The sequence below is a fragment of the Coffea eugenioides genome, chromosome 2 (genome assembly GCF_003713205.1).
Source record: "Coffea eugenioides isolate CCC68of chromosome 2, Ceug_1.0, whole genome shotgun sequence".
NCBI classification, from domain to species: Eukaryota; Viridiplantae; Streptophyta; class Magnoliopsida; order Gentianales; family Rubiaceae; genus Coffea; species Coffea eugenioides.
In genome coordinates, this window is record NC_040036.1 from 20,146,960 (window position 1) to 20,160,369 (window position 13,410).

The 13,410-nt window shown below is 38.1% G+C and overlaps 2 protein-coding genes across 2 annotated transcripts; both read right to left on the bottom strand.

The window, feature by feature from the left end:
• Window positions 1-2,982: 2,982 nt before the first annotated feature.
• LOC113762765 (DNA-directed RNA polymerases II, IV and V subunit 3-like) lies at window positions 2,983-6,707 on the bottom strand. The gene is made up of 3 exons (XM_027306349.1): window positions 6,180-6,707; window positions 4,772-5,009; window positions 2,983-3,546 (listed from the first exon to the last, which is right to left on the bottom strand). Exons 1-3 carry the CDS (start codon window positions 6,626-6,628, stop codon window positions 3,274-3,276), a joined length of 960 nt encoding a protein of 319 aa, XP_027162150.1. The 5' UTR covers window positions 6,629-6,707; the 3' UTR covers window positions 2,983-3,273.
• Window positions 6,708-7,642: 935 nt separating this feature from the next.
• On the bottom strand, window positions 7,643-12,361 carry LOC113762778 (cyclase-like protein 3). Its single transcript, XM_027306369.1, has 7 exons — window positions 11,695-12,361; window positions 11,532-11,576; window positions 10,388-10,460; window positions 9,854-9,951; window positions 9,266-9,339; window positions 8,142-8,275; window positions 7,643-8,014 (listed from the first exon to the last, which is right to left on the bottom strand). The coding sequence occupies exons 1-6, from the start codon at window positions 11,894-11,896 to the stop codon at window positions 8,153-8,155; spliced, it is 615 nt and encodes a 204-aa protein (XP_027162170.1). The 5' UTR covers window positions 11,897-12,361; the 3' UTR covers window positions 7,643-8,014; window positions 8,142-8,152.
• Between the last annotated feature and the right edge of the window lie 1,049 nt (window positions 12,362-13,410).

The window sequence follows — 13,410 nt, forward strand, 5'->3', positions numbered from 1 at the left end:
TGCCCTTCATTCAACTAAATGACGAATGCAGAACGGAGAACCAATTCAAAGAGGTCCCTCTCTACCCTCTAGTGCTTTTCTTCTGTTTTCTTTTGCTAGTAGTTGCAGTGGTACTACTTTTTGGCTTAAAGGGAAAAAAAAAAGGGCATTCATTGTGATTTGTGCTTTTGTGGTGGCAATGGCATTGACTATTGCCAAATGCCCAGTTGCAGCAATAAATAAAATTGAGAATGTCTGATCCAAATAAATATTACAGTATTGTTGTTGATTACAGAAGGATCCCAAAATTGGCATGGGCCCCGTGTGGATCCTCATGGGCTCCTATCATCTGAGGCCATGGGCCCCCCTCCTATTCTCAGAAACCGTAACTGACCCCATAAATACATTTTTTCTAAGCTCACCAGACAATTCCACGCTCTGCTCGTGATCAAAATTATTGTCCCAAAGCTCCTCCCCCCCCCCCCCCCCCAGAAAAAATATCCATCTCCTCTTCTGCTGCACTCAAATAGTAGTCAAATTTGCACTTCCGTAGTAGTAGTGATTGATACAGACCAGTATTTGACATCGCTTTCACATGCTTAGACGTATTTCAAACTCGAGACTCTAATAGGTTTACAGGTACAAACAAGATCTTACCTAAATTCCAATGCGTCCAAATACTCCTCTGCTATTATTAATATGGTTCTGATATAAAATACGGAGAATCCTATGTAGTTTTAAATGCTACCCACCATTCCTTTTTTTTTTTTTTTTTGGGTTTGGGATTATTTATACGACCCATGAATTTCTTTTAGGCTTTGAGTTCGAGCAAGTTAACTTTACAGAAATCCAGCTTGAATTTCAACAAAACTTGGAGCCATGCATGAACGTGACTATAGATGCCCGAAGTCATGGTTTCAGGCGATCAAAAGTGTTCCAATCTGATGGTTGTAATCTAAAACGAGTCCTGTCAACAATCCAGCTTCAACCAATAAATTATCAGTAGTGGCATCTTCTTCAAGTAGTACATGTGAAAGAATTTAAACCAGTGGGGAAACACACAAATATCATCTACTGTTCACCATTTATTTTATTAGTCAAGCATGCGTTTTAACTATCCACCAAAACGAATTTCAGATGTAGAAAGAGGACACCTTCTTGTTTATGTGACAGATGAAGAAGCATTAATATCTCACCCTTGCATCTCAATCGTCCAGTGTCATCTGAACTTCAAAAATTAGTAGGAGGAAAGAAATTTTAGATCAATATCACGGTTCCCAAGATTCATAGGATTTTTTTTTTTTTTTGGGGGGGCAGTCTTCTTGGGTTTTCTGCCACTCATTTGACTATTCTTTTCCCGCCATGTATTTGTGTGGAGGAGCATCTGTATCAAACTACACCCATGTACACAAAATTATAATAGTATCTGGCAAAAAAGGTAATGCTAAAGGAGAAACAGACGAAGGGCATTGAATACTGAAGTGTAATGAATGTTGACTGTTGAGTCGAGGAGGGGTAAAGAATAGGTGGTCCTAACTCCTACGCTTCGTGATGGCTAATGAGTTTGAATCAAGTTTCAACTACTACTACTACATTATCACACTCTTTTTTTTTTTAATCTAACATCAACGATCTACTCTACTCTTATGTTATGTTATGGGGAAGGGGGAGCTCTATTGAGCTTGTATGGTGGGGGGTTGAAGGCGAGTTTTTTACATTAGATAATAAGTGTATTACTGCACCCTTTAATACACCAAACGAGATTTGAAGGCCCGACTTGATGCACCAGACGGCAGGCATTATCACAGCACACCATTTAGTCTTCTTACGAGGGTAAAGATATTAAGGCTGGTGAGTCTTTGCAGATTGCCTCTTAGGGATCGAGCGTCCCCTTTTATTTGGCCAGAGAGAGAGAGAGAGAGGAAGAGACGATGGAAGTTTTTGATGATTTCAGGGCAGTAGTACTGGCGATGCTGAGGTGCTGTGAGATGTCCCAAATCTGTGAAAGTTGGCAGCTATCTTGGAAGCATGTCTGCTTCCAGGACAGAGATTTTTGGGTATCTTTTGACAGAATATAGGTCCAATCTATACGGGTGACCACTTTTTGATGGGTCCAAGTCCAATGCCCCTCCAATTCTCATCGCTTATAGTATATGATGCTTCAAGAATTAATCACCTTCACTAATCTCAATACATGTCATGATGCAAAGCACATCGGTTGGAGGGCTAAACTTTTGCTTTGTCCAACAAGTTATTGTGGTTTCAAGTTATGAATTCCAGGTCCCCATTTCCTTTAACTGCTATTTGGGCCACAAGAGAAGGAGACCACGCCCATAAAGCATCCATGAACGGAAGCAAAAAGAATGAGTTCGCATGACAGAGACGACAATGTATGTCCTCCTCCTAATCCTATCATCGTTTGATTTATGAAATTTCAATTCCTTACTCCTTCAGGGAACAGTTTCACCAAATCTGTTTCCTTTAGGCTTTTGGACGGGGCACTATCAAGTTAAATCAGGATTCAGGTATCTCTGCGTGTGTGTGTAGTCCTGACTCCAATTATCCGCATGCTGAACCTTAAATTCGGCATTCCCAATTCTAAGGACATAGGCATGAATCTGCATTTTTTATTCTTTATTTTTATTTTCGAGTTAAAATCCAATCTCAGTCCACGGGACCATGAGTTCCCCAGTTCAAGTTGAATTCTCGCAAAATTACCATGGCATATTCTTCATTCCGCAGAAAAATCTACGCGTCGCCATAATTATATCTCGTGACATTTAATTGCAAGCGATGATATTGCCTGTTCAGTTATTCTTCAACGGCTGTCCATCTCCTCGGTAGTTTACAGGAACGAGAAACAAAATAGAGAGCAAATATCAATTGCTCTGTTGTTGTACAAATTATCGTACTTGGAAAAAGTAAAAAAAAAAATAGAGCAACAATGAAAAGGAAATTGGGGAATGGCAAAACAGGTCGTCGCATTCTAGGTTGGTGATAGCATTTTGCACCAAAGAAATTCATGGAATATCAGAGAAACTGTGGAAGGACGCACTGCAGCGCAAAATCACTAAATGAAATTACAACTTTAACATTCTACAGTCTAGACAAACAACTTCAGACAGTGAACATCATAAAGCTTAGAGGTACCCCCTGGGTGCTGCGCTCATAACTACAGAAATTTGATGACTGATGATGGATCATCGACTTTCTGGTGCATTAATTGATAAATGACAAAATTAAACAACAGAATTTACAAAACTAAGTTGGTCAGTGCTCCATGTAACACAACGATCAGCCGCCCCGCATATGTGCATCCAATTCCAAAAACTGCTCATCAGCCTCCACAGTGTCCTCCGACAAGCGAACTGCATCCAGCTTTTGCTTCAGAATGTCGATAGCATTAAGAACCAGCTGAGAAGCTTTAATTGCACCAGTGGACTCAACCGTGAAAATGAAACTGTCTTCCTTGGGATGTACCTCTACAAGCCCCGGCGCATTCAAGGATTCACATTTCTTGATCACCTCATCATCATAGGTATATGCCTCTGGATCAACCACAACAACCTACGGAAACATGGAGGGGGGGTTAAGATAAAAAAACAACTGTAAGAGAAACTTACAATAGATTATATCAAAGTACAATCATCCAAGCATGTATAAACAAACCAAAATGCGCATAGCCCTTTGCTACAAGACATGGACTGATATTCCTTTCTTCGGGCCAGTCAGTTAAGTCAATCTTATGCAGGTGCTCGGATGAAGTTTTAAACAACCATTATAGGGCTTTTAAACCACTTCAATGCAAATTTTTTCTCTGCACTGGCACTTAATAATAATCAAACCAAACGTACATGACCAAAGAAAACAGCTGTTAGAGAAACTTACAATAGATGCATGTCAAAGTACAATCATACAAGCATGTATAAACATTTGCTCATGCAAACAAACCAAAATGAGCATAGCCTGTTGTGACAACATGTGGACTGATTTCATTTCTTCAGTTCAGTCAAGATTCTCAGATGAAGTTTTAAGCAACCGCTATAGGCTTTTAAACCACTTCAATGCAAAATTTTCCTCTGCACTAAAATTTAATGCATTGCCACAAAAGAAAACATACAAGAATGTAAACCTACTAGTAGAAAACATTCAAGAGAAAATACTAGTAAGGACTTCTCCAACCTAAGAATAAAATCCTTTGTCTTTCTCTATAGTAGAAAGAAACATATTCCAATAAAGTAAACCCCAAACCTCGAAGTATGTCAACCAATTCCATGCCAGGGGAAAAAAGGAGTTCCCCAAGAAAATATTATATAAAGAAACAACAGGAGAATAGCTATTAGAAAGCAAACAGATTTCTAGATTTTCAAAAACAAAAATCTTGTGCCAAAGAGGATGATGATCAGATGGTTGCAGGAATGGAAACTGAGATGGATAGCTTCTAGCAGTTGTCTAAGTTTGAAAGGTATCAGGAGTTTCTAGTAGTTGTCTAGATCTGAAAGGTATTAAAAGCTAAAAAGACTCTGAAAATGGATCACAGGGAGATTTATAAATATTTCATACAATAGACGTATAATCCAGAAATTCCCTTCTTCCAAATTCCCCGAATTCTATGTCAGAGAACCATGGAGAAGAAAGAAGGGGGTTTTGGAAGAGAGGGGGGGGGGTGAGAACATAAGAGTCACCATGGAAGACCACTTATCAGACATTAAGTAGATAATTTTGGATCCCCGAACACAGTGAAAATGATTCAACTAATACGCATGTAGGAGGTAAAGCAAAGGGAACCTACCCGTCCAGTTTTGGCATCAATGTCAAAGACTTTGGTAGGACTGCTTTCAACCACACTCATTCTCTGCTCAAGTGTTAATTTCTCCATCATATCTTCATTGATATAAATCTCAGGTTCATACATGAATGTAACAGTTGCTGCAGGTGACCATTTGGCATGATCCTTGCCAATACCTTTCCGAGCTATAGCTCTCAGCCTCAACTCTTGCCCCCGGCGTAGTTTCACTATCATAATTCCCCTGTAAACAATTTATTCAGTAAATATTATAACAGCTTCAACACTAGAGATCAAACTAAAACTCTGATTCCAGATCCTTTTCAGCAAGATTTCCCACAATGTTAGACCCACCATGCAAATTACCACCACAAAATGTGATTTAAGAACATAACGGAGAAGTTAAAGTATGACAATACCACATAACCAGATGTCATCACAAAAAAAAAACATAAACTAAATAAAATGATAAATATCAAAGAATCAACAGGGTTGCAAATGTGTACCAGGAAGCATTAGACCAACCAAAATATTCAAGTTCTAAAACAACCTTACAAAGCCACATGCACAAAGCCAGGGCTGCAAACGTGTACAAGGAAGCGTTAGACCAACTGACATATCCAATGCAGAAAGCCGCATGCATACAAATACCAAATGTGATGCATCTGTACCAAGAAGAACTGAAATAACCCTTACGGGTTCCAGTGTCCATCATGAACTGAAAAGGTACTGTGCAAATGTAAAAATCACACCTTATGCACAAATTGAATTGATTCACATGAAGCAAATGATGCAAATTAGGCCTCAAACTCGAAAAAACCCATCTCTGAAAAGGTACTGTACAAATGTAAAATTAAACCTTTCCTCTCCTTCCTTCCAGAAAAAAGAAACCACTGCTAACATCATTCTCATCTCAAGGGAAACAAGATCTATCAGGCCTACTGGTCCTGGATCTCGTTCAAGATTAAAAATGCATACATATCCTCATAAGGGAGTATTCTGAATGCATTTCTTCATACTTCCGCACTTGGCAACTCCAGCAACAATCATACACCAACAACATCACACATTGCAAAATGATACATTTCATTCAGATTGAACTAGCGATTCAAGGAATACCATTGCACGCAATCTATAAAAATCAACTATCAAATTCATTACACCCATATATCACCACTAATTCAAATGCATAAATTTCGGACAACAATTAAACCCAAACAATCAAAAATCAATAGCCACAATATATACAGAAAAAAGCCCCTTCGTCTAACATAATCGACAATTGTCCTAACTTTGAATTATCCACATTAACATCTCCGTACAGAGTTGAAAAAGTAAAATATCCCAAAAAATAAATAACAATAATAATAAGGGATATCGTTTGTAATGTACGTGTTTGCTAGGGTTACTGGACCTGTTCTCGGCATTATCATATTCCGAGGATGGACTGGCGAAATCAACGGGGACAACAGATGGATCAGAGCTGATGAGCTCCCTGCTGGTGACATCTAGGGTTTGATCATTGAGGCATTTGGCTCTCAGATGAAACTCGACGGAGCAATACTCGCACTGGCCGTCGCCATCACAGGCATCGCAGTCACGTGAGAAGCGCATGCTCATGGCTCGCTCGCTGGTGAGTGGAATCAGACCGAGTCGGTGAGCTATGAACTCGTCGTTCAAGACGGAAGAGTTCACCTCGATCTCCACTAGGTCAATGGCGATAGTGGGAACCTCGGCTATCATTACGCGCCGCAGCGCGTTGGCTATGCTGGCATCAGTGTCGCGGAGCTCGAACTTGGCGTAGTCGTTCTTCAGCTCGCGAATCTTCACTGTCGGAAACCTCTGGTACGATCTGCCTTCCATTCTCAATTCCCCGAGGGAGAGTTTGGGGGGGCGGGGGTTTTGGAAGAAGAAGGGCGCTTTACTGCAAAACCCTCTTGAGGATCGGAAGGACTGACTAGCGGAAAGCGGGGTGGGGCAACTATTTAGTCGGGGCAATTTTCACTACATCTCCCTGGAATTCAGTTGGATTCCACTTTGGCCCCAAAGTTTTTCTTTCTTTGTCCCCCAGGACCTCTTCAATTAATTCTATGGATTTTCATTTTTGACATAAATAATGTACTAACATCATACTATTATACTTTTAAAAAAAAAAAAATTAAATACTTTTTCAAAAAAATTTTAAAAAGAAAAAACAAATACTAAACTGTACATCTAAAAAAGCAAGCTTCAATAATGAATTAATCTGTCGTTTTCAATTGGTAGTGTTTTCTCTTGTGGTTCAGTAAATGATTCAAGTTTATTGAACTTGGGAGAGAAAAGATTATAAAATGTAAAATTGGAATAAAAAAGCAAAATTAAGGCATTCGTCAACATATGAAGGGAGACTAGATTATGTACAAGGAAATGACCGTGTGAATTTCAATGGACAAAAGTCATCATAATCTTCCCCCCGCCCCCAAACACAAACCCACCACAAATCCACCCCTCAACCTGTTATTCTAGCTAAATAGACCAAAAATATCGGCTGTAGAATCAAATAAGGCCATAATTAAAAGATGATCGATTGCAAACAATTTGCTACCGTTTTGTATTGGTCAATACTCATCATAGCGACATTTTGGTAGAGAGCAGTTAGCTACAAGTTTTAAGGATTGGCAAAAGCAACTCACGTAGAGGAAAACATAATAATGATTTGTTTGGATAGGATATTATTTGAAATAATTACTGTAGCACTTTTTTGTGATTTGATATATGTGAGATAAAAAGATGGTTGGAAATATAAAAAAAGTGGATTGAAAAATGTGTTTATGATACAAGCAAAATATTATTTGAGATAATAGTACGCTATCCAAAAGAAGAGATGGAGGCCCTGTATTATTGCACCAACAAAGCAGAATTAAAAGAAAGAAATGAATAAGAAAAAGCGAGCAAGAGGAGCTCTGGTGTATGCGTGAATTAATTAAGTGTTAACTAACAATGGTGAAGTTTCCTTGGAAACACAAACATGTTAATTACCAAAAAAAACAAAAGGGCCCTGCCTCCCCAAGCTATATTATCAGTGTGCGCAGACTGACGCGAAGATAATGCCCGAGGCCTGTGCTTGCCGATCATAGTTGCAAATCAAACAAGTTATAAGAGTCCACCAGCCAAGTGTAGGTTGCTTGAGAAGACCTCTAGAAGATAGCCATTGGATCGCGACCATATTCCATGACAAGACCTTGAGGGATAACATCTACTCTTGGCTCCCTGCAGCAAGAACGCCGAATCAGAAACCGGAGATAATGGCACGTCGCAAGTAAAAAAGTAACAGATAATACCTCTAGCATTCAAGTTATTTTACAAAATATGGGAAATATGGAGAGAAAACACTTACAAAGGAATTGTTTATTTCACAAGAATGCACCTTGCTGGTCCTGCCTCTGCCAGCACCCTTAACGGTAAACAGTAGACCGTGTAGCATCCTGGTTCAACCTCGTCAAGTTTCAAGTTTTCGACTGGAATAATGCCCTAGTGATTCAGCCACATTAGTCACACTACTAACTATAGAACATGCTTGAGGAATTCTCCCATCCTCGAGAAATTCACCAAGTAAATGGCTCAACAGACTCAATGTTGAGAACAGAAGCATAGTGTGTGATATGACCTGTGGTTGAAAGTTTGCACAAGTTGGAGTAGGAAATTGTGGATTCATAAAATCTTTCAAGCAACTTATTAATGCATTAGTACCAATTATGAAGCAAAAAGGGCATCACAAACCAGTACAGTCCATCATGGTCATAGCAGTGAAGATATCCTTATTCGAATTGAGGTTTATTTATAAGATGAAGAATTTTCCTAGAAGTGATTTCACTATTTTTACTTAATGCACTGCTCATGACATAAGAGGACAAAGTGGCAGGAGCTCTTTCTTTGGGGGAGGAGGTTTGCTTAAGCTTTGTACAATGAACCGCCAGAAAAGTTCTTTCATGCTTTAAATATATTGGCTCAAACCCTTTGAAGACATCGATGTAAAAAACATGTTTTTTTTTTGGCCAATTTGGTATTAAGTTCATGAATTTCAGCTCAGAAACCTTGTATTCTTAGGGCGCCCATTAATTCAACAATGTGCGCTAAATGTTTTTGGGGAGAGCAAGGGAATTTCACTCACTAATATGGACATGGGGCAGATGAAGTTGTGTCAGGTTGTTGTATTCTTACAATATTTGGTGTACACATATATAAACAATTTTACTTTAAGTAACAAAATTCAACACTTTGGCAGGGAAAAGAATAGGAACAGAAAAAAAATTCACATGTAGAACAATAAGGGTACCTCAAAACATGTAACAAATATAATAACTGTACACAACTTCATCTAACATAACCGTACCTGTCCCCATTCTTAGTAATGTGACCTTAGCAAAAATAAGTTATTTGCCATGCTGATATCTTTTAGCTGACGGTTTCGGAGGGACTCAAATCAAGACTGGATGAAGAATTGAAGAAACATAACCTTACCCTGGATGCTCCTAAGAAGATTTTGTGAACACCGACAATTTGATCTTCTACAGCAACAGACATGTAATCAATTCCTACAATTGATGATGACAACATAATTTAGCAAAATCACGATACAGCAAAACTAGTATAAGCTTTTCAATCACATAGATAAACAAAAGAAAAGGAGCTTATTAAATGATACACAACAATCATAAAGGAAAAGGAAAATAGAAATCACACAAACAACAAAAGAAAAAAACAACCACATGCAAAATTTCATCTCAAATCTCTACTCTTTAAGGTATGCTCAATATAAGGTGAAATCTAGTCTTATCAACATTGAGGCCTATATTCACTTATCTTTTTTGGTACATATATTCGTTTTATCTTTTGAGTTGGCTCTACATTTAGGTCATATATTCACTGGTAAAATATAGAAGATTATCATAACATAACATAGATTTAAATCCCGTTGTCATGTAAAATATTTACACCATCAAAAAGTAAGAAATCAATTTGCAATTACAGAAACCATTCTAAATTCCTCTATGAGCAATGTTTAAGTCAGGCATACGCATGGTAACTAAATTCCGTTCTTTGACTCACCAACAAATGTGACATCAGTCTTATGAACCAATCTCTGTGCCCCACCTACCGTAAATCCTGTAAAATTTCCTTCAAACTTTTGTTGATCCATCAGCTTCCTAAAAAATGCAATCAGTTCAGATAAACACTCAATTAATCAAATGGTGGACCTGGTCTACTCCGAACGGTATTTTGATGTAGCAGTCACAATTGAAGACACTCAAAGCACTACTTGTGAAACATGATATAAATGCTTGAAAAGAATGAAAGTCTTTGATCATGTGAGTCCCACAATAATAATACAGATTGGCATGAAGAAGCAAATTTGACATACAAAATTAGATTTCTGAGAGGATTTCTTACACCACATATCAACACAAAAGTGTCTTTTAACACAAGTAATGAGGGGTACTGCATGCATAGAACATTATGTGACTTGAACATCATCTGATATAGTCTCCATGATGCAAATGGAAAATTGTGAATTTCATTATGATCAGATTTACTAAGAGTAAGGTTCAGCAGATCAAGTTCAAGCTCTTCATCTAACTCTACCTGTAAGTGTTTTGTGTCTTAAAAATTACACGCTTTACTCCTCTAGGAATTTTCAAAGAGTCAATGACATGACCTGTAAGAAGCCAATAATCATAAGATAAGCCATCAGTGGTGTCTAAAAACATTAAACCAAACAAATAGAAAACATTTCAGGAAGCAATAAAGCACCTTCTTTAATGCACATAAGACATTGTTGTGTCAGACATTAACAAGAAATGTCAAGGAACCAACTAAGCCTTATTGGATCACTGGAAATGCTTGGGAATCATAATCAAGGCCAATTGTAAAGCAATACATAGCAGATAAATTATCTTCAAAAAAGCAGCCAAAAGATAGAATTAAAACTTGAGCTATCGACGGATATTTTGTACATCCAACAATTCCTTCACTACTATTATAAAACACCTAATGAACAATTAAAGTCGTGTGTAAGATCAAGGCATTTTTTTTTTCGAAAGTATTATCTACTTGTTGGGACAAACACTTTGGATGAATAAAAAAGAAGCGAATTGAAAAATTGAGAGAATGTAAATGCATTGCACATGAATGTCATCATCAACAGCAGAGATGCCACAAACGATTGGAATTAGGTCCCATAATGGAATGGTATCAAGAAAGAAAATTTTCTAATCATTTTAATGAACTCTTTATTCAAGAAATTCCCTTTGGTCCCAATCACACTTTCGCAAAACATAAGCCTTCAACTATGGCTGTTTGAATTCAGAGACAAAAAGATACTTCATAAGCCTTCAAATCTGGTAGCAGCTAATACAACGCGATCATTAATTCCCCATCATCTACGTAACAAGCATAAAATTGGCCAATTCAATAAATAAATATTGCATTTGTTGCAACCATCTTGCTAATATACACAAAAACATTTGAACTCTAGAAACTAAATGAAGGATTTCACCAAAGAGTTAAGCCTACTAATATGTGGCCATTCTCCCAGATGATGAAATTAGCATTAATTGTACACGCGTAAGATAGGTAGGAATGAGAAAGCAACCATAAGTTCGGTACACGATATAATGTTTTTGAAAAAGGACGCAAAATTACTGGTGCGCAAATCAAAAAAGGGAAGGAAAAAACTAAAAGAGTTGTTATAACCAAAAAGAACACGTAGTACTTTAGAAATGCATACCAGTTATATTTACACCATTTGGAGTCTGAACGACCAAAACAGGACCTGTAAAAGAAGTTTAGACAACTTGCTACCAGAAATACTGCAATTTACTACCAAAAATTAGCAAAACAAAGGAACAGAAACTATTAAGGTGAGCTGACAGAGAAGGTTGTTATTGTACCCACAAGAGTTGAGAGGTTGAGGGAATCGACGGTAACCTGGTGAAGTAACTGCTCCGGGAAAATGTGTGAAGGGGAATCAACATGGGTGCCATAATGAGTGCCGATATTGAGAATACCATCCATATAAGGGCCACCACAGATTTCAGTTGTTAAATTCCGAGCACCGGTCACAGAGCCAAAGGTGGCCATGCCATTCCTCATTGTTCGAGAAATATCAATGATGATGCGGTCATCAAAATCTGCAGGGATGGGGGCGGCGGCAGCTGCCACGGCGGGGATGGTGAGGAAACCATTACGTGCTGCTGCCACGATGGCAATTATGTTTTTTGGTTATATTAAACCTCTGCGGTGGCTTCTGAGGAGTGATTCTCCTTAAGTTTTGTAAACCCAGAACCCTTTTGTTGTGGGGAGGGGAGGGGAGAGGAGAGACTGGGAGATGGTAGGAAAGAAGATAGGGTTTTTAAAGCGAGGTAGCCTAAACAAATATCTCCGGTCATGCCAGATGTGTTGTTGGAATGACGGATGACCGATGCGGATGCGATAATGGTTTGGCGGAAGCAAACGCGGTTCCGGTGGAGACGGCGAATCCAGATGCAGACAACGGAGAGAGGTAAAGACGGAAGTACGGATCCAAGGACTCAGGAAGACTAAAATTTAGGTTCCAGAGCAAATTTTAATTAACAGACAATTTTGCCCCTCTTTAGTTAACAACTGACCATTCCTTGATTAAAAGAAATTTTAGGCTTCGTTTCGGAGTTGAGGATTTGGACAGAAAAGAAAAGAAAAGAAGAGAAAGTTTAAAAGTTTTTCTTTATTTTGTGAGTTTTTAATAGGGATAATTTCAGATACCTCTCCTGAGGTTTCTGACAGTTTTACTCCCCTCCCCTGTGGTTTCAATAATACCACAAACCTCTCTTGTCAGATTGTGTCTGAGGTCCCATTTCTTACGTCATTTGTGCCAAAAAGACTTAAATACCCTCACAAGTTTGCTAATATTTCATGATTATTTGAAAAATTTTAGTTAAGTTAGTTATAAACACAATTAATGTAATTAACGAAAAATTAGAGTCCTAACAACCAATATAAAAAGGGGCCTTCAGCAAAATGGCGCCAAACTTAGGCGCCATGGTCTGATTGACATAACAGCTTGATAGGCACGTACATATAGAAGCAAGAAACTTACTTTGTTCCCGCCATTGTTGAGATATAGCAACTGAGGTTGATGGTTGGCAAACAAAGCTCTTGATTCTCATTAAGAAAGCTCTTGGCAAACAAACTGAAGAGTCTCTTAGCTCATTAAGAAAAATTTACCAGGTAAGTGTTTAAGATTTCGTATTCTGTTTCAATATGCTATTGGCAGCTTATGATGATTTGGTTATTGTTTGTGTAAGCTTCATACATGTTTGCTTATGATTTTCTGGTTTGTCATGTAACTTGATTTGCTAAGCCTTTACCAGATTTTGCTTACTTGATTCTAAATTTCTCGTCTAATTTGGGTTGTTTGATATAGTTAGAGGCCAAACCTCAGATAGCAGCTTTCCAGCATGATCATATAACTGAAGGTTTTATTTACTGAACTTTCGGTATCCACTAGACATGCATGAATTGTCCAAATGTGTCTGCTTACTCTTAGACAAAATATTCTTACTTCTGTGGGAAAAACACAGAGTCAGGTAATTTTTTTTAAACTAATTCCATACAGGTTTAGCCTCAGT